This window comes from Linderina pennispora, assembly GCF_002104995.1.
Source record: "Linderina pennispora strain ATCC 12442 chromosome Unknown DL89scaffold_1, whole genome shotgun sequence".
Taxonomy (NCBI): Eukaryota; Fungi; Kickxellomycota; class Kickxellomycetes; order Kickxellales; family Kickxellaceae; genus Linderina; species Linderina pennispora.
The window spans coordinates 473,646-489,647 of record NW_024468249.1 but is presented as its reverse complement, the minus strand read 5'-3'; the positions used below and the strand labels follow the sequence as shown (position 1 = coordinate 489,647).

At 52.7% G+C, this 16,002-nt stretch overlaps 9 protein-coding genes across 9 annotated transcripts; 3 read left to right on the top strand and 6 right to left on the bottom strand.

Moving 5' to 3' along the window:
* Window positions 1–865: 865 nt before the first annotated feature.
* DL89DRAFT_263781 (uncharacterized protein) lies at window positions 866–2,214 on the bottom strand. Its single transcript, XM_040885981.1, has 5 exons — window positions 1,598–2,214; window positions 1,428–1,472; window positions 1,295–1,384; window positions 1,075–1,266; window positions 866–1,037 (listed from the first exon to the last, which is right to left on the bottom strand). Exons 1-5 carry the CDS (start codon window positions 1,838–1,840, stop codon window positions 1,005–1,007), a joined length of 603 nt encoding a protein of 200 aa, XP_040746978.1. The 5' UTR covers window positions 1,841–2,214; the 3' UTR covers window positions 866–1,004.
* Window positions 2,215–2,262: 48 nt separating this feature from the next.
* Window positions 2,263–2,995, bottom strand: DL89DRAFT_3603 (uncharacterized protein). The gene has a single exon (XM_040891572.1). It carries the CDS (start codon window positions 2,909–2,911, stop codon window positions 2,516–2,518), a length of 396 nt encoding a protein of 131 aa, XP_040746977.1. The 5' UTR covers window positions 2,912–2,995; the 3' UTR covers window positions 2,263–2,515.
* Window positions 2,996–3,360: 365 nt separating this feature from the next.
* DL89DRAFT_253699 (uncharacterized protein) lies at window positions 3,361–3,732 on the bottom strand (the record flags this gene model as incomplete). Its single annotated transcript, XM_040885205.1, has 1 exon — window positions 3,361–3,732. One exon carries the CDS (start codon window positions 3,730–3,732, stop codon window positions 3,361–3,363), a length of 372 nt encoding a protein of 123 aa, XP_040746976.1.
* Window positions 3,733–4,350: 618 nt separating this feature from the next.
* DL89DRAFT_253698 (DUF300-domain-containing protein) lies at window positions 4,351–5,943 on the bottom strand (the record flags this gene model as incomplete). Its single annotated transcript, XM_040885204.1, is given in 4 exon segments — window positions 4,351–4,573; window positions 4,620–5,030; window positions 5,050–5,585; window positions 5,707–5,943. The coding sequence occupies 4 exon segments, from the start codon at window positions 5,941–5,943 to the stop codon at window positions 4,351–4,353; spliced, it is 1,407 nt and encodes a 468-aa protein (XP_040746975.1).
* Window positions 5,944–6,520: 577 nt separating this feature from the next.
* DL89DRAFT_219823 (DNA-directed RNA polymerase core subunit RPC10) lies at window positions 6,521–6,703 on the bottom strand (the record flags this gene model as incomplete). Its single annotated transcript, XM_040884411.1, has 1 exon — window positions 6,521–6,703. The coding sequence occupies one exon, from the start codon at window positions 6,701–6,703 to the stop codon at window positions 6,521–6,523; it is 183 nt and encodes a 60-aa protein (XP_040746974.1).
* A 368-nt stretch (window positions 6,704–7,071) lies between these two features.
* Window positions 7,072–7,537, top strand: DL89DRAFT_289474 (uncharacterized protein; the record flags this gene model as incomplete). The annotated part of the gene is made up of 2 exons (XM_040889959.1): window positions 7,072–7,485; window positions 7,514–7,537. The coding sequence occupies 2 exons, from the start codon at window positions 7,072–7,074 to the stop codon at window positions 7,535–7,537; spliced, it is 438 nt and encodes a 145-aa protein (XP_040746973.1).
* A 2,076-nt stretch (window positions 7,538–9,613) lies between these two features.
* DL89DRAFT_3550 (uncharacterized protein) lies at window positions 9,614–10,640 on the top strand. The gene has a single exon (XM_040891570.1). It carries the CDS (start codon window positions 9,923–9,925, stop codon window positions 10,421–10,423), a length of 501 nt encoding a protein of 166 aa, XP_040746972.1. The 5' UTR covers window positions 9,614–9,922; the 3' UTR covers window positions 10,424–10,640.
* Window positions 10,641–11,784: 1,144 nt separating this feature from the next.
* Window positions 11,785–12,617, top strand: DL89DRAFT_276994 (uncharacterized protein; the record flags this gene model as incomplete). The annotated part of the gene is made up of 2 exons (XM_040889411.1): window positions 11,785–12,150; window positions 12,179–12,617. 2 exons carry the CDS (start codon window positions 11,785–11,787, stop codon window positions 12,443–12,445), a joined length of 633 nt encoding a protein of 210 aa, XP_040746971.1. The 3' UTR covers window positions 12,446–12,617.
* Window positions 12,618–13,941: 1,324 nt separating this feature from the next.
* On the bottom strand, window positions 13,942–14,880 carry DL89DRAFT_3552 (anti-silencing protein). The gene is made up of 2 exons (XM_040891571.1): window positions 14,709–14,880; window positions 13,942–14,631 (listed from the first exon to the last, which is right to left on the bottom strand). The coding sequence occupies exons 1-2, from the start codon at window positions 14,815–14,817 to the stop codon at window positions 14,384–14,386; spliced, it is 357 nt and encodes a 118-aa protein (XP_040746970.1). The 5' UTR covers window positions 14,818–14,880; the 3' UTR covers window positions 13,942–14,383.
* Between the last annotated feature and the right edge of the window lie 1,122 nt (window positions 14,881–16,002).

Sequence of the window (16,002 nt, the reverse complement as noted above, 5' to 3'; positions counted from 1 at the left end):
AGGTGTGGAGTTACATGAGCAACAAAGGCGTCAAAATCAGTGAACTCCATATTGCATTCCCAGCAGGTACCAACGAAAGTATTACAGGCGAACGGAGACATATCGGCTAGAATATTAGGAGTCGAATAGCAGGATAACTTGCGGGAAATGGGGACGCACTTCATAGCCAGGCACTTCGTTTGCTACTTCTTATACAGCTGCCTTTGTCGATCTTTTATAATTTTATAGTATTAGGCTGGGTAGCTGATGGTCGGAATAGTGAGCAAGCAGGGGAAGACCAGCTCGCCTTTAGTGATGCGAAAGAGCAGCTTTATGAATGGCTCCCTTCCACAATTGTTGACGAGGCTGAATGGCTAGTTTAAACTGATATCAGATCAAACCCTTGTGTGGCCGTTGCCTCCGCTGCTGATGTCGCAGGAATATGGCTTGGCAGCAAAACATGGTGGATGGCAGCGTGTACATACATGGCAAACTCAGACATACTGAATCACTAGCAGAAGTGACATCATGGTGTGCTGCATAGAAATATATTGTCTAGTGTTGATTGAGGAACGTTGAAGGGTCTTGGAGCATTTAGGAACAATGGGATGAATAATGCTGAAGGTAGACATCGATATTTCTGAATGTCTCGCTGCAGAATATGCACAAAGAAATTTGGGTTGCGGCGGCAAATACTGGCATATCTGCTAGTTTGCTTTGTGTCAGACCAAAAAAAAAAGAAGTGAGCTACAGCCGCTTTCCTAGTGCTGTCTCTCAGATATAGTATATCTTATTGAGGTCTTCCTATAACAAATGACTTTCAGTGTTTTGACGCCTATGTGGAAACTCTGGTGCAAACAAACAATGCTGATCGCATGCTGCTTCTGTGGTGACTTGGTTGTATTTAAACGCTTTTGTGTGGGAAATGAAATGATGATGCTTGATTCTGAAGATATTTGTCTACGCCATGCCTACCACCGAGAAGCTTCAGAACAAGCAGCTTTTCTCTGTCACTTGGTATCAGTTTATGCCTTTTCTTTCTTCTCCTTCTTGTCCATCTCGTCCAGGGCTCGGATCAAGTCGGCATCCAGGAACCGTGTTCTTGGTCTCCTTGATGATGAGGTAGAACCAGTAATAGCTCATTGTCAACAGCACCAGGTTGGAAAGTCGAATGTATGCCGAGGCGAGCGGGCTGATCGGGATGGTTGTGTTTCTCAACTCGCGCCAGACATTGATGGTCAGCATGGTACCATAGACCAGGCGCGCAAAGAAGAAGCTCGAGACAACCTGCCATTCCGTTGATAAAGTACATGACATAGTCGGTCCATCCGAGGTCATTGAGACCCAGATGGATGTTGAGGAAGATTGTACTGACTTCAAACATCATGAAGCACGCGCCATAGTACTGGAGCAGCGGCGAATATGCGAGAATGTAGACACCAAAGGACAGCACAGCGTGGAATCATGAAGCCCCAGCCGTTTACGTGCAGGTTCTGGTAAGTATTGACCAATGTCCCACAAAAAGTAGCTACAAGATTACAGGGTTTAGGATTTGTCAGCAATGTGCAGGATCCTCAGTCACCCATGTAGAACAACATCCTACGATACTTTACCCAACTGTGACAGTGAACGCCTTTTCAGCAACTGGATCCGTGCCGTGGACTGGATCCCTCCTGAGATCCATGTTGGCAATAATTACCAGTGCTTGGGTCACAATAAAGACGGCGTGAGCAATCGATGCCTTCCGGACACACCACTTGTATTTTTGCACCTTGGTCAGACGCGCCCACATTCCCGAAAAGATGAGTGATGTAAGCATGCCCACAACTAGATAGATCAGCTGGAAAGCTGCGGCAGCCATAAGGATACACGGCCAGTACGGGGCCAGTCGTGGGAGCCCGATAGAATTGAAGAAGCTGACCGAGAGCTTGTTATCCACAAGCGTATTGTATACTATGTCAAAGGTTGAACTCATGGCCAGAGCTGAATAACAAAAAATAACTGGTGGAGATATAGAGTAGGCAGGGGTATGGAGACTGTGTGATCAGCTTGGAGAATGTGCGAGAGGAGAACAGAGAGTGGAAGATATCTAGGAGAGCGAGACTGTCAAGGCTCATTTTGGCGAGGTGGTCTCAATGCACGTAAGAGTGGAGTTTGAAAAGGCCATTTTACAAAAAAGTAGCTCGTAATGGCTACAATACATGGAGCAGATATACAAGGCAGTAGCCACATTGGAGTTATTTCTTGCGAAAATAATCAGAATGAAGGTGCATGGAACATACGTTAACGCGCATAAGCCGTAACGCGTATTATTGACACCTCCTTGCTGCCACCGCCACACGCATATGCAATGTTAGTATTTTATTATACGTATAAGCGATGCGAGCACCTCTATTGCCTTTGCTGGGATTGCAGATGTGAAATAGAGGAGGTGGGCAGGAGCAGTATTTGTATGATGGTTTGGGGCGCTCACTCAGTATCCTGGTGGCCATAGGTGCAACTGAAACACTCGGTATCATCGATAAGAAAGCGGCAGTCATGATATAATCAAGGACGACATAAAAGAATCATTAAACTGATAGAAGCAGCCACACATACTCTTCATTGGGTCTTCTTTGCCTTTATCAGCGGTGGCCGGTGTGAAGCGTTTCCGGACAGCGTTGATCATCAGGTAGAACCAGTAGTAGCTGAGCAGCAACACGGACGAATTGCTGACGCGGTAGAAGTAGTACAGCGAAGCCGAGGTCTGGGTGCCGTTGGCCTTCAGATCCTCAAACATCTGGTATGACATGTAGGTACCAAAGATCAGGCGTACGGTCAGGTACAGGAACAGCAGAATCGACGCGTTGTAGAACTGCAGGCGGCTGCCGGTCATGCCCAGCTTGTCGAGCCACCAGTTGATGTTGAGGAAAATGGTACTGGCCTCAAACATGATAAACGACGAGCCATAGTACTGCAGGGAGGGGCGCTACACAAAACAAAGACATGGCACATGTCATTGTTAGTTGGTCAGACACAAATCTATGTTACTAAGAGCCACGTGCAGTGTGCAATCTGGAGTGATATACCAAAATCATTGACATATGCCACACGGCAGCCTTCCTTGACTCAACGCCAGTATATTTGTGGAGATACTTACGAATGAGAGAATATATACACCAAACGATGCGACCGCGTGGACAACGAATCCCACTCCGATATGCTTCATGTCAGAAATGCTAACACAAATATCCCACATGAAATACCTACAGAATAGCACGCAGCGCAGCCATGGCACGAGGTTAGCAGCACGCTCAACGCAACAAAAATACCTGGCATCATGTGGGCCTGCATGCCGCTCATGCCGTTTTCATACAAAGAGCGCACTCCTATTTGGATACTTTACCCACAGACAATGGTGTAGACACACGCGGGGTAGTGGTCGAAGCCGTAGAGCGTGTCCTCGAGCAGCACCTTGTTGAAAAAGATGGGGATGGACATGATGACAACGACAATAGCGTGCACCTGCGACACGACGCGAATCCCCCAGTCGTACTGTTGGCGCGCGGTCAGACTGTCAAACTTTTTGCCAAAGACTATCGAGGACATGGTGTTGGACGACAGGCGCAATAGCTGGAACGCAACAGCAAGACCGAGCATGGCTGGCCAGTAATCGACTAGCTTGGGCAGCCCTAAATAGCTGCACAGCCACTGTGCCTGCGGAAGGTCTACGAGCTGCTGGTAGTGCTCCGCGACCTGGGACGAGAGGGACATGATTGTTTTCGTTAGCTGATAGCAGGCAAGGGCTGGAGAGTAATAGGAATTCAGTAAAAAAAAAAAAAGAAGGAATAGGAGCGTGCCCGGAATTGCAAGCGAGAGAGGATAATAGGAGAATGGAAGGAGGCACAGTAGAGAAAGGTGCTGAGAAGACAGAGCAGGTTTATCGGAAGCAAGGACTCTGGTTCAATACCCGGAGAGGCGTTGTTTGGCTAGAGGACGGAGACGCTTTATAAAAAAGCAACAGGCTGTCCAGGAGTGACCAGGAGCAACACGCTAGCCCAGAGCGAATAATTCCAGCAGGGCGATTGGCTATTTGCTGGGCCAAAACCACACCACCCCGGACATGCGGACACGGCGGAAACCGTCCACTACCGAATGCACGTCCTGCCTTTCCCCACAGTCCAGGGAGGGACAGCGCGTTTTGGGTTGAGCCAGCAGTAGAAACCGCCACGCATATTGGCATATACCCGGAAAAGAAGCTTGCCAGTGGATGTTATTCATGGAAACCGCTTAGGAAAGAGATTGGGAGAGATATGCACAGAGAGCAAATGGAGAATGGACAGGGTTGGCCAGGCGGAGCGGCGGCGACACTGCAGCACACTCTGAACTGAATCAGCGGTAGAACGGGCTGCTGTTGTTGTTTGACGGTGGCGCTGCGGACGGTGGTGGCGAGTAGTGGCCCTCGGGTACAACATGGATCTGCGACGGCACTGCAGGCGGATGCGATGATGACGACAGAGTCTGGTAGTTGTAGAGCTCTGGATCTGTGCGCAGGTGAGCGGCGCCCGAGCCGCGGGTGCCCATGTTGCCGCCGTGTGACACGATCTCGTTGGGGCTAGGCAATCGGTGACATTTCGCGCAGGGGCAGGTCATCGCTATACTTTGGCTCATTCTGCATCCCGAGCTGGTCGTAGGTCTGCTTGTTGATTTTGTAGCGCACGGCCCCGTTGATGTCCATTCGGCCGAAGCGGCCCTTCTCGGAGTCGGGCTCGGCCGGGTAGCGGCCTGTCAGCGGCGCAACCATCCACCGCAGCTCGTACCAGATCTCGTAGATAAAGTCCATGAAGTTGAGCGAATCGATGAAGGCGCGCTTGGTTGATGTGCGGCCAACGCCATCGGGACGGCGGTACGGTTCAACGGGGAACGCCTTGATGAACAGCAGCCCGAACAGCACCATCTCAATGCAGATGATCAGCGCAGTCAGCCCCTCAACGACGTTGTCCTTGGACCAGTACTTTGTGCCCTTGATGACATGGATGTTGCTGCTTCCGAGCCATCGAGATGATGAAGGCCTCCCAGAACGTTACAAACACAATTGCCTTGATGGCCATGAACTTTATCAGCGGCTTGTCCTGTTTGATATCCTCTTTGATGACACGGTACAGGGACACCAGTGCATACATGGCTACTGTGATGGAGATAAAGTCGACGCACGCAATCCACACGTGCGCGTACTTTGGCCGCATGCTGTCTGGGCAGAACACGCCCTTGGCGTGCGTGATGATGGTGATGATGGTGTTGGTGGGGCTGACAATGACATATTGCATGATTCCCCACTTTAGCAGAATGAACGTCCGGCGGCCGGCTGGGTTCATCTTTATGCATCCGAACGGGAACGTCCACTTTATGCCGCGCTTGGACAGCATGGCCTTCTTCTGCTCCGCCGACGAGGCTCCAATGTACTGCAGCAATAGCATGTAGAACGACGCAATCGCAAAAGCCTCGTAGCAGTCGCGCACAGCAGTGTAGTACGGAGCCTCGCGGTAGAACCGGTAGCTGAGGAACGAGATAATGCTATAAATCGGAATCATGAGGCAGATTCGGACAATGTGACGCTGTTGGCTTGGCTACAATAGCATAAGTACATTCGGATTGAGGAAAGTTGCTGTTCCTGTGCAACCTCAGCAGTCGGTGCGGAATTTTGCCGATGGAATAATTCCATGGGCGACGGATGTGCGGTCTACGTACCACGGTGTAGTTCTTAAGGTGCCGAACAATATGGATGCCCGAGAGAATGGTAGCTACCAGAGCAAACACGCCAGCAACTATCCAGCCGACCTTGTGCGCATTGAACTGGTACCATGCCAGGTTGTCGGAGCCGTGCATAGTGACCCAGCAGCCTTCGCTGCCAGTTGCGTACGGGTCAGTGCCGTTGCCCGTGCCGTTAGAATCAATCCACTCGAGCCGGTGTATTCCTAAGGCCATGGCGGATATGAGGACCAAGATAAAGTCTGCAGAGTATTAAAGATGGAAAAAAGGATGGAAATGGTGGAAAATAGAAGGGAGGAAAAAGAACAATGTTGGCAAAGGCATCAAGCGCAGAAAGACAGTGCTTGCCTATTTATAGCGTGCGCGCGGCAAGGCGCAAGGCCCATGCATGCAGAGACTGCTGCTGCTGGCCATACTCTTCTGCCCCAGCAAAGTCACAACAGCCAATGTCCCCGTAGACGGCTGTCCTTTGTCTTGCCCGCCACTATACGACCCGGCGATGGACCTCCGCAAGGCCAGAGTGCGTCGGATGTTGAGACTGAGCAACGGAAGCAGGATGCGTTGATTTCTGGACGCGCCAAGAACCCGCATCCCCTTTTCCGTTCCAGCAAATTTGCAGACAATCCGCCTATTATTAGCCCGGCAATAGAATGGAGGGGAAAGGCAGATGAGAGGGCAGCGAGGAGACAGGTGTAAGGCGACGCCACTGACGGCAGCGCGCTCTGCACCTGATATATTGCTGGATCAAAAATGAACACGCTCATTTATTAACTTGCTCACATATACAAAGGGCTTAGCGGGCCTCGAACTGGACCATCTTCTTGGTGCGCTTCTTGTACAGGATGCGGTACCCGCACTCGCGGCAGCGGATCGGCTCCTTGGGCTTGATGTCGTTGTCGGCACCGCAATCCGCGCACATGTACGTCATCTGGACCGGCTGCTGTCTGATGGGAGCCGGCTGTCCCTGGTACTGCATGCTCACGTCCATGATGTCAGTGGGAAGTTACAAATGAGAAATACAAGCAAAAAATTTTTTGACGGCGACGCAACTGAAAAATTCTGCCAGCGCCAACTTGTACCTGCGCATTTTTTGCTGGCCGTCGCCACAGCGTATGGGGTCTGGCAATAAAAATCGCATGATCCGCAGAGCCGTGATTACTCAGCCAATTGCCGCAGATCTGCTCGAGCTACACACGGAGCGGCAGCTTTTTTTTGTTGAGGGGAAAAAACTGCAGCATATATATTTTTTTCGATCTCTTTTTGAAGGCCTTCCCTCTCTTCCAGCCTTCCACTGCCCTCAATTCGCTCCTCGTCCTCTTCACACACATTTAGCACATATAAACCATGACTCGTGTTCGTCGCAAGCGCATGCACTGCAACAACAAGGAGTTGCACCACAAGTACAAGACAAAGCGCCGCACCAAGGATCTCGACCAGATCCAGGAGGACCTGCTGCCCGAGAACCGGTCAAAGTTCCAGAGCATGCCCGAGGATGAAGACCTGCCTGGCCTCGGCCAGCACTACTGCATCGAGTGCAGCAAATTCTTTGTCAACGACCTGACACTAAAGGAACACAAGCGCGCCCGTGAGCACAAGCGCCGCATCCGCGACCTCAAGGTGCCCGCATACACACAGAAGGAGGCCGAGGCCGCTGCAGGCCTGACAACAGACAATGGCAAGAGCCTTGCCATGTCAGGCCGGGTCGCTGGTCCCCAGTCGCTGCTGTCGCTGAAGCAAAAGAACGAGGCGGCCAAGGCGGTCCAAGGCCGACGCAGCACCCGTCCAGGCGATGGATGTCACTGCAGTCTAGGCTATCCACCTGCGTTGACCTTCAAATAAACAATTCCGTGTATGTGTGAAAAGGACTGCATCTCCGATGGAGGCCATCGTTAGTTAACATGCGTATGTATGTTTGTGGCACAGACAATGAAACGCATACACAGTATGCGTAGAGTCACGATATTTAGGCCAAGTCGATATGCGAGAGATAGTGGGTCGAGAGAAAGGCCTGGCAGCAGAAATGAATAGATGGAATTGATGTATCCGCAATTACATTCTGTCTGACTGTAGGTGGTGATTGTCACCACCAACAGCGACGTAAACAACCTCCAAGAATATTCAAACATATATTCAGCAATTTAACGTGTAATAAAGTGCGCATGTTATTGTCATGTTACTGGATGGACTGTTAGACAATAATTTTACAATCAGAGAAAAGCTTGGTCAGTTTCTTTTGGCCGATAAGAGTCAAAATTCCCTCGATCTGTTCATCAGTCGGGTCTGGGATGATATCCTTGGTGGATTGTTTTCCAGATAATCGCATGCTTTTTTCAAGTCGCCTGGTGAACCACCAACTGTTATTGCCACCAGCCTTCTGGATAAAGGGTTCGCTTGGTTGCTCTATTCATCTCGAACACACTTGAGTTCAGAGTTAGCTTAGCTTGAGCGCAAGCAGCGTTAGCGACGAAGATGACCGGCCGAAATGATCTTGAAGAGCTGCATATTTGAATAAAATAAAATAAAATAAAAATAAAGAAACGAAGGTGGTGGGCAACTAAAGAGACACCAGCTATTTCGCAATATTTATGTCCTCCAGAGCACAGCTGCCACATAACTGTAATGCACCGTATTGGCATAATGTTGCTGGTCGGTTGTCTACAGAAACGCCACCAGCCCTGAAAGGATATGGCGTGGCAGCCTTTCCCAATAATAAGGGAATCAAATGGCACAACACTATGTGCCACATACGCCAACAGCCTCAAGGATTAATAGTGATGCAAGGGTTCTCTTGGCGTTTTAATATTAGCGCTTCATTTCAAATCTATAATCATATCGCCCAAAGGCATGTGTCTTGTACTGCTCTGGCAGTTCGACTTGGAAGTCTTCCACAGCTCCACTCTGACAGTTTGTGTCGATGGGGGCTAGCAAGATATTGCACTGGTGCATGAAGTAACTGCAAATACATATGATATCGTGCAATTCGCCGCATACCTATGTGTATGTGGTATTAGGGATAGTTAACGTAACAAGGTATTGATATGCAACGGTTGACAACCTATTTAATCAAGCATTATATCAACTCATCTACACATGTCATATTGCCTGTAGCCGTTCCTCAAGGGCTGTGTCTGAATAGCAGTTGCTGCATCACCTGATAGGCCCAGTGCGAACTGTAGTGTCTTTGGAACAATCGCTCATGCACATTTTGTATCCGCCTCTTTTGTCTCCTGTTCTCCAATAATCAGAGTTCCAAGTTTCGGTCTGCACGTCCCAGCTTGTGGCATTCCGAAGAACATTGTGAAGACAATATTTCCTACAAAAAAGATAATAGATCCCTAACATTTTACACTACCGTTTCTGGCTTTATATAGCATGCAATCCAGGATCCTTGGCCGTTCAGTTGTCACCCTCTATTCCTCCTTTCAATATTTTTGCAATGCTTTTCATCTAACCATCATCGCCAGTCATTTAAAAACGCCAGTCCTGCTGTCCACTTGTGCAAGGGCCTCGATGGGTCGCTTGACGGCCTATGTACTCAGGTCCTATGCTCAATGATTGCGTTCATCATGGGATTGTGCATTTTGGATCATGACCAGCATCCTCCTGTCTATCAAGGTATCTACACCAACGAGAAATGCTCAAACATTGCTGTTGATGATTCGCAAGATATGCTCTCGCTTCTTTGCCAGTCGAGCTTTTCCTGCTACAAGGCACTTCTGCTTGGGAAATTCTCATATGTCGAGTTTAGAGAGCTGGTGGACGAGGCTTTGGACCGGCTAGATGGACCTCCTGGCGGCCTCGATGGCCCCTGCATGCAAGGATTTTGCTAGAATGATGGACTGTGGTGGCTGTAGGGAAGCCCAGCAGAAATGAACTTCTTTTGGTAGCTACTAGGCTGCGGATCAGCACAGCATGTGGATTTGTTTCCTAAATGTCTACGCTATTGCTGAGAACTGGTACTCTGTCCCAAACGAACCGTCATTCATCTGTCCTGGCGCTGATCACCCAATCGCAATCCATGCCAACCGATGTGATCAATTACAGCGTGATCGGCTAAATCTGCCCAACAAAAAAAAGTTCTTTGTTGAACAGCAGGCTTGGTAGAGCTCCCAATTCTTCTGTTCTCCTTGAATACCTTCGACTGTCTTCTACATACTCACTATTTTGCAGCAGCACCAGACAGGCCAAAAAGAACATGGATCTAACGGAGAAGGAGGTTGCGTTTGGCAAAAAACTGGCGCACGTGGACAAGGAGGTGCGGGACCAGGCGGTGGGCAAGCTGTCGGTATTCCTGTCACAGGACACTGAGCTGGAGTACATGGAGATGCTGCGGCAGTGGAAGGCGCTGTTCTACTGTTTTTGGCTCTCAGACAAGCCGCTGGTGCAGCAGGAGCTGGCATGGAACCTGGGCAACATGATCCTGGCATGCAAGGGCGTGAACCGCGGCAGGTTCCTGCAGGCATTCTGGGAGACGATCTGCCGCGAATGGTCGGCGCTGGACAAGCACCGGATCGACAAGTACCTTCTGCTTCTGCGCCGAGTGGTGTTCTTTTCGCTCAAGTCGCTTGAGCAGAGCTTCGTGGGACGCGGAGCTTGTTGGCGAGTATGCTCAGATCTACGGCACGTTCCCGCTGCATCCGACGAATCTGCGGATCCCGCACAGCGTGCGCACGCAGGTGGCGAATGTGTTTATTGACGAGCTGGTGCGGTTAAATTCAGAGATGCTCAAGGAGGAGCGCGATAACACAGACATGCCGGTAGGTGCGCTTCTGGAGCCGTTTGCGCGGTTCATCGGGGCCACCACGATCCGGCATCTGCCGCCGATTATCCAGGAGTCAGTGTTTGACAATATGGTGGTGCGGATTGCCGAGGCTGAGGAGGCCCAGATGAGCAAGGGCTCGGATGACGAGAGCGAGTCCGAGGACGAGCTGCACGACAACGAAATCACCAGCGAGACGATCGAGAAGCTGCAAATATTGGTGGACCAGATGAGCAGCATAAAGAAGCATGTGCTGGATGTGGCTGGCGAAGAGAAGCTGACGTCGCTGGGACGCAAGCGGCTGCATGCGCTGTACCAGGGGCTGTGCGAGACGTTCCCCGAAGAATCCGATATTCTGCTCGGCGGGCCGATCACGGTGCGCGAGCCGGTGGGCGCGCAAGAGCGCAAGCGGGCAGAAAAAGTTCAAGCGCAAGCTGGAGAAGAAGACCAAGGAGCGCAAGGAGAAGAAGGCGTCGCTGCGGGCCATGATTGACTCGAGCAATGTCGATTTGGACATCAACGCGCTGGTGAACACGGCCACCGAGGAGGAGAAGCGGCAGTACGAGCGGGACGTGCAAAAGATCCAGGAGCTGAAGAAGAAGGCGGGCGTGGAGAGCGACGACAAGCCGCTGAGCAAGAAAGACAAGCGGGCGCAGAAGAAGAAGGTGCAGAAGACCGACTAGCAAGCCGGTTGTTGCCAATGAGGAGATCCCGGAGCTGGTACCCATCAGCGAGCCGGTGAAGGCCAAGAAGCCCCGCATTGACGTCAGGGTCAACGCAGACGACGACAGCTGGGTGGTGCGCGATAAGCCCTCCACGCGCAAGCGCGCGCTCCAGGAGGAGTCGGAATTCGTTGTCAAGGAGAAGAAGCAGACAGCAGCCAAAAGGATCCAGCCGGTCGCAGTGCCCGCAGATGGCTCGCCAGGCTCCTCGAAGAAGCAGCTCAAGTGGGCACTGGAGCGCAATTCGGTCAAGCGGTTCCAGAAGAAGGTGCCGCTGATGGCCATGGGCGAGCCGGTTGTGACGCCGCCGGTCATCAAGCTCAAGTCGGCACTGCGCAAGGAATCGGCATACGGCGATGCGTCGCCCGAAGAGTCGCCGCTCAAGCGCGTGCGGCGGACGCCGGCCGCGGGCAAGAAGGCCAAGCGAGGAAAGCGCGCGGCAATCTCTTTCTAGACCAGCTTTTCCCGGAGAAATAATTTACCCCTCTTTTGCAGCTATAAAAACAAGGCGGCCCAGCTTCCAGCAGACGCAGCGCACTTCCTTCCTCACTATCTCTAAAATTGCAACTTTAAGAAATGACAGCTCGTTCGTTTGTCCAGACCGGTCGCAAGATCGTCGCCATCGGGCGCAACTTCAGCGAGCACGCCAAGGAGCTGGGCAACGCGGTCCCCACAAAGCCGTTCTTTTTCCTCAAGCCGACGTCGTCGTACGTCACGTCTCCAGGCACGATCGAGATCCCTGCCGGCTGCACAGTCCACCATGAGGTCGAGCTGGGCGTGGTCATCGGCAAGTCTGGGCGCGACATCCCCGCGGCACTAGCCTCCGAGCACATCGCTGGGTATGCGCTGGCGCTGGACCTGACAGCGCGCAACGTGCAGGATGAGGCCAAGAAGAAGGGCCATCCGTGGTCGGCGGCCAAGGGCTACGACACATTCACACCCGTGGGCGAGTTCATTCCGAACGAGCCAGATCAGGGACCCGCAGAACGTGCGTTTGTGGATTGAGGTGGCCGGACAGATCAGGCAGGACGGCGTCACAGATGCCATGATCTTCCAGATCCCGCAGCTGGTCGAGCACGTCAGCAAGATCATGCGCCTGGAGGAGGGCGACCTGATTCTGACCGGCACCCCCAAGGGTGTCGGCCCCATTCTGCCCGGTGAGACCGTTGTTGCGGGCCTGGAGTCCGAGGGGACCGAGCTCAGCAGGATTGAGTTCCAGGCCGTAGCCCGGGATTAGCGGTTACGGCTTGTGATCGCTAGCAGATGACGTGGGCTGCAGGAATTGGCTCCCTGTGCAGCGCGTCCACCTGGCCGTATAAAATGGCAGGAGAGAGGAAACTTTCCAGCCAGCCTGCGCTTTCTTCTTATCTTGCTATCTTTCTTTGCAATAGACCAATGATTACCAGGAGCTCTATTCTTGCCCTTACCGCCGGTCTGGCGCTGCTGCCAGCCGCCCTGGGCATGTACGGCGCCGGGTCGCCGGTGGCCGAGCTGACGCCAAAGAACTTTGAGAAGACAATCACAAAGTCGCAGCTGCCAAAGTTTGTCAAATTCTACGCGCCGTGGTGCGGCCACTGCAAAAACCTCGAGCCCGAGTACAACAAGGCTGCGCGGAACGCTGTGGGCTCGGCCAAGTTCTTTGCTGTCAACTGCGACGAGGACGCAAACAAGCCGCTGTGCGGTGAATACAACGTCCAGGGCTTCCCCACCATCAAGGTCTTCACCGGCAAGCGCAGCAAGAAGGGCAGGCTGAGGAGCAGCGACTACAATGGCGAGCGCACAGGCCAGCGCCCTGGTCCGCCACGCAAGGGACGCCGTGCCTAATCTCAGCAAGCACGTGACGGAGGACGGGCTGACCGGCGGTGCTGGAGAGCGCCAAGCGCCCGACTGCGGTGTTGCTGTCGGAGCGCAAAAAGGTTGCATCGCTGTGGAAGAGCCTGAGCGCGCAGTTTGCCTGGCAAAATCGACTTCTCGCAGGTGCCAGCCGCCAGCCAGGAGCTGATGGCCAAGTACGGCGTCAAGAGCCTACCGGCCATTCTCATGTTCACCAACCCCGACACCTACGACGTCTTCCCCGACAAGACGCATTGGGAGCCACGCACAAAGTTCGTCGCCGTGGCCAAGTGGATGCAGCAGGTGCAGGGCGGTAAGAAGCCGCGCAGGAGCCTGGGATCGGTCGATGAGATTGTGAATCAAAGAGGACCTGGAGCGTCTCTGCATTGGTCCTGCCGATGCCTCGCCCGTCCCCGTGGTCTGCGTGATCGGCGTTGTCCCGCTGGAGCCCGAGTACGAGGAGTCGCGCGAGGATCCATGCCAAGACTATCCAGCAGCTCACCAGCATCCTCAACAATCCAGAAGCTGGTCACTCAGCATGCGCGGGTCGAGGACGACGATGACGAGGATGATGAGGATGGCGACAAGGAAGGAGAGCGTCTGCCGCCGTTGCGTGTCTCGTGGGTCAATGCCTTGTCGCCGGTCGGCATGCGCATCCGCGAAATGTTTGGTTTGTCGGATGATCCTGCCGGTGGTGTTTGCTGTTGACCCGCGCAAGAGCGCGTCGGCGCTGTACCGTGGCGCCTTTGAGGAATCAGAGATCCAGCAGTGGGCTGAGGCCGCCGCTACTGGTGTCGGCATGCGTAGGTTCCTGTTTAATCTCGACGTGTCTAAGCCCAAGCAGAGCAAGGAGCGCGCCAAGGACGAACTGTAGATGCCAACGGCGCCGCAGCATAGTTTTTAAAACCATTTATCAGAATCAATTTTTCTATTCAATCAGTCTCCATGGCATCGCCGGGTGGCAGAATCGACGACTGACTGCCCGGCCTGCACCTCTTCCATGTCGTCAGCCTCATCGTCGCCCATGTCCTCCTCATCCTCAAGCCCATCGGCCTCGTCCTGTTCCTCAAGCATCTCCAGATCAACCTCATCCTTGTCATCGTCCTCCTCGTCCTCCGTCCTCGTCCTCCTCGCCGCCCTCATCGACGATATCGTGGCTGCCATCATCCATCGCCCGCTCCTCCTCCTCCTTGACCTCGGGCTGCGCCTGGCGGCTGCTCCTCGCGCAGCGGGATCGTCCCAGTTGATCGGGAACCGCGTGACGCGCGGCTTGTCTGCCAGGATGCTGCGGAACACGCGCTCCAGGACCGGCACCTCGGGCGGGCTCTGCTGCAGCTCTTCGTCACTTATACGCGTTGTCCACGTAGTACCCTATCCGAACAAACTCCTTGGTCTTGTACGAGCACGTCAGCAGAATCACCGTCACCCCGATTATGTCCTCCTTCGGCAGCTTGTGCACTTGCGGCGCATCTGCCTCAAACACAAACTTGTTCACTCCCACCGGCACCGGCCCCACCAACAGCGAGTCCAGTTCCTGGTCCAGCGTCGTGTTCTCGGCCGAGCCAACGTACACCAGCTTGAACTCGAGATCTATAGCCCATGAATCGTGCCCGTTAGCTGGCGCAATCGTCCTTGTGCTCTTGGCTTTTTGTATTGGGCTCACTTACCGTCGTCAAGCTGTGACAGACACTCGAACGTGATTTCAAACTTGTACGGGTCCATGAAATGGCCCTGCGGCTCGAGAATAGTAACGTTCGTAATGTTAACAACGCTCATGCTGAAATTAAATACAAGGACTACAGAACAAGAGAAATGGCCCGGCTGAATTGGAGAAGAGAGATGTGCAGGAGCAATTTTTTCTTCTGGTCCATGCCAGTATTTACGGTCTGCCACGGAACACGAACACGAACCGAAACTGCAACGCGTTAATTAATCGATTCGATCCCTATGTGATTAACTATATTTTGTTGTCTTTTGTCTGATATTTGCTTTGAAAGCATAGTTCAAATGAGGGGGATGGAGCACTTCCATCGCACATGTTGCAGTAAGAATTGGGTGGCGGTTGGGCTGCGGTCGGCAGCAGATGGCGTGGTGGCCACGTAAGGGACAAAGCGAGACACCCGGCTAGAGCAGAGAGCTAGCTCTACTGCGCACCGACTACTATCGAGCTTGGAATGTCCGGCGTCCAACGTTGATTTTGGACGCAGCACGAGCTGGCTGCCTCGGTGGTGTCCACTACTAGCGATGAAGCTGTGGTCGTGTCACCGACTAGCATTTGCTAACGCAATGGCTAATCGACTATAATTAAGGCCGAGTACCTCTGATCACGCCGTCGAGGTATACGCCCCTGTTGAGCATAAAGCACATTCCACCGAACAGCGCCTCCTCCCGATCGTCCCGCTTTGCGCCGCATCCGGGACGGTAATTTTGACGCTGTGTGGCGTCGGTGTTATCGAAAATTGCACAATGCACTGAAATCTTTTTGGGTGCCAGGCGCGGATCCCCTGTTTATTCATTGATTCTTTTGCGCGAGGAACAAACCACGGTCTTAGAGCCGAGGACCGGGAGAAACAAAACACTTCTGTGTTCATTGTGGTCCTCCGTTGAAAAAAAAGATGGAATACATGGATTCTTTTTTGACAAAAGTGCTTGTCGTTTCGTCAACAGAGAAGGATTATATTGTTCACAGATTTTAAACACTAGTAAAGAGAAAAACGGGGTTTGTATGAGCGGGATATACAGTCCTCCCCTTTTTTCATGTGTATGTTCAGCTAACGGCAATGACCGGCCAGTCGCGGTTGGGCGACGCGCCAGTTGAACCGCTATCCCTCTTTGCTGCCACGGCGGCTGCATCTCCAGACTGGTTGGTGGTGGTCGGCCAGTCACGGGGCAACGGCGACGCAGACGACACGGTGGCCACAAGCAAGATGGCCAGCGAAACGATAACAGAACGCATTGTGT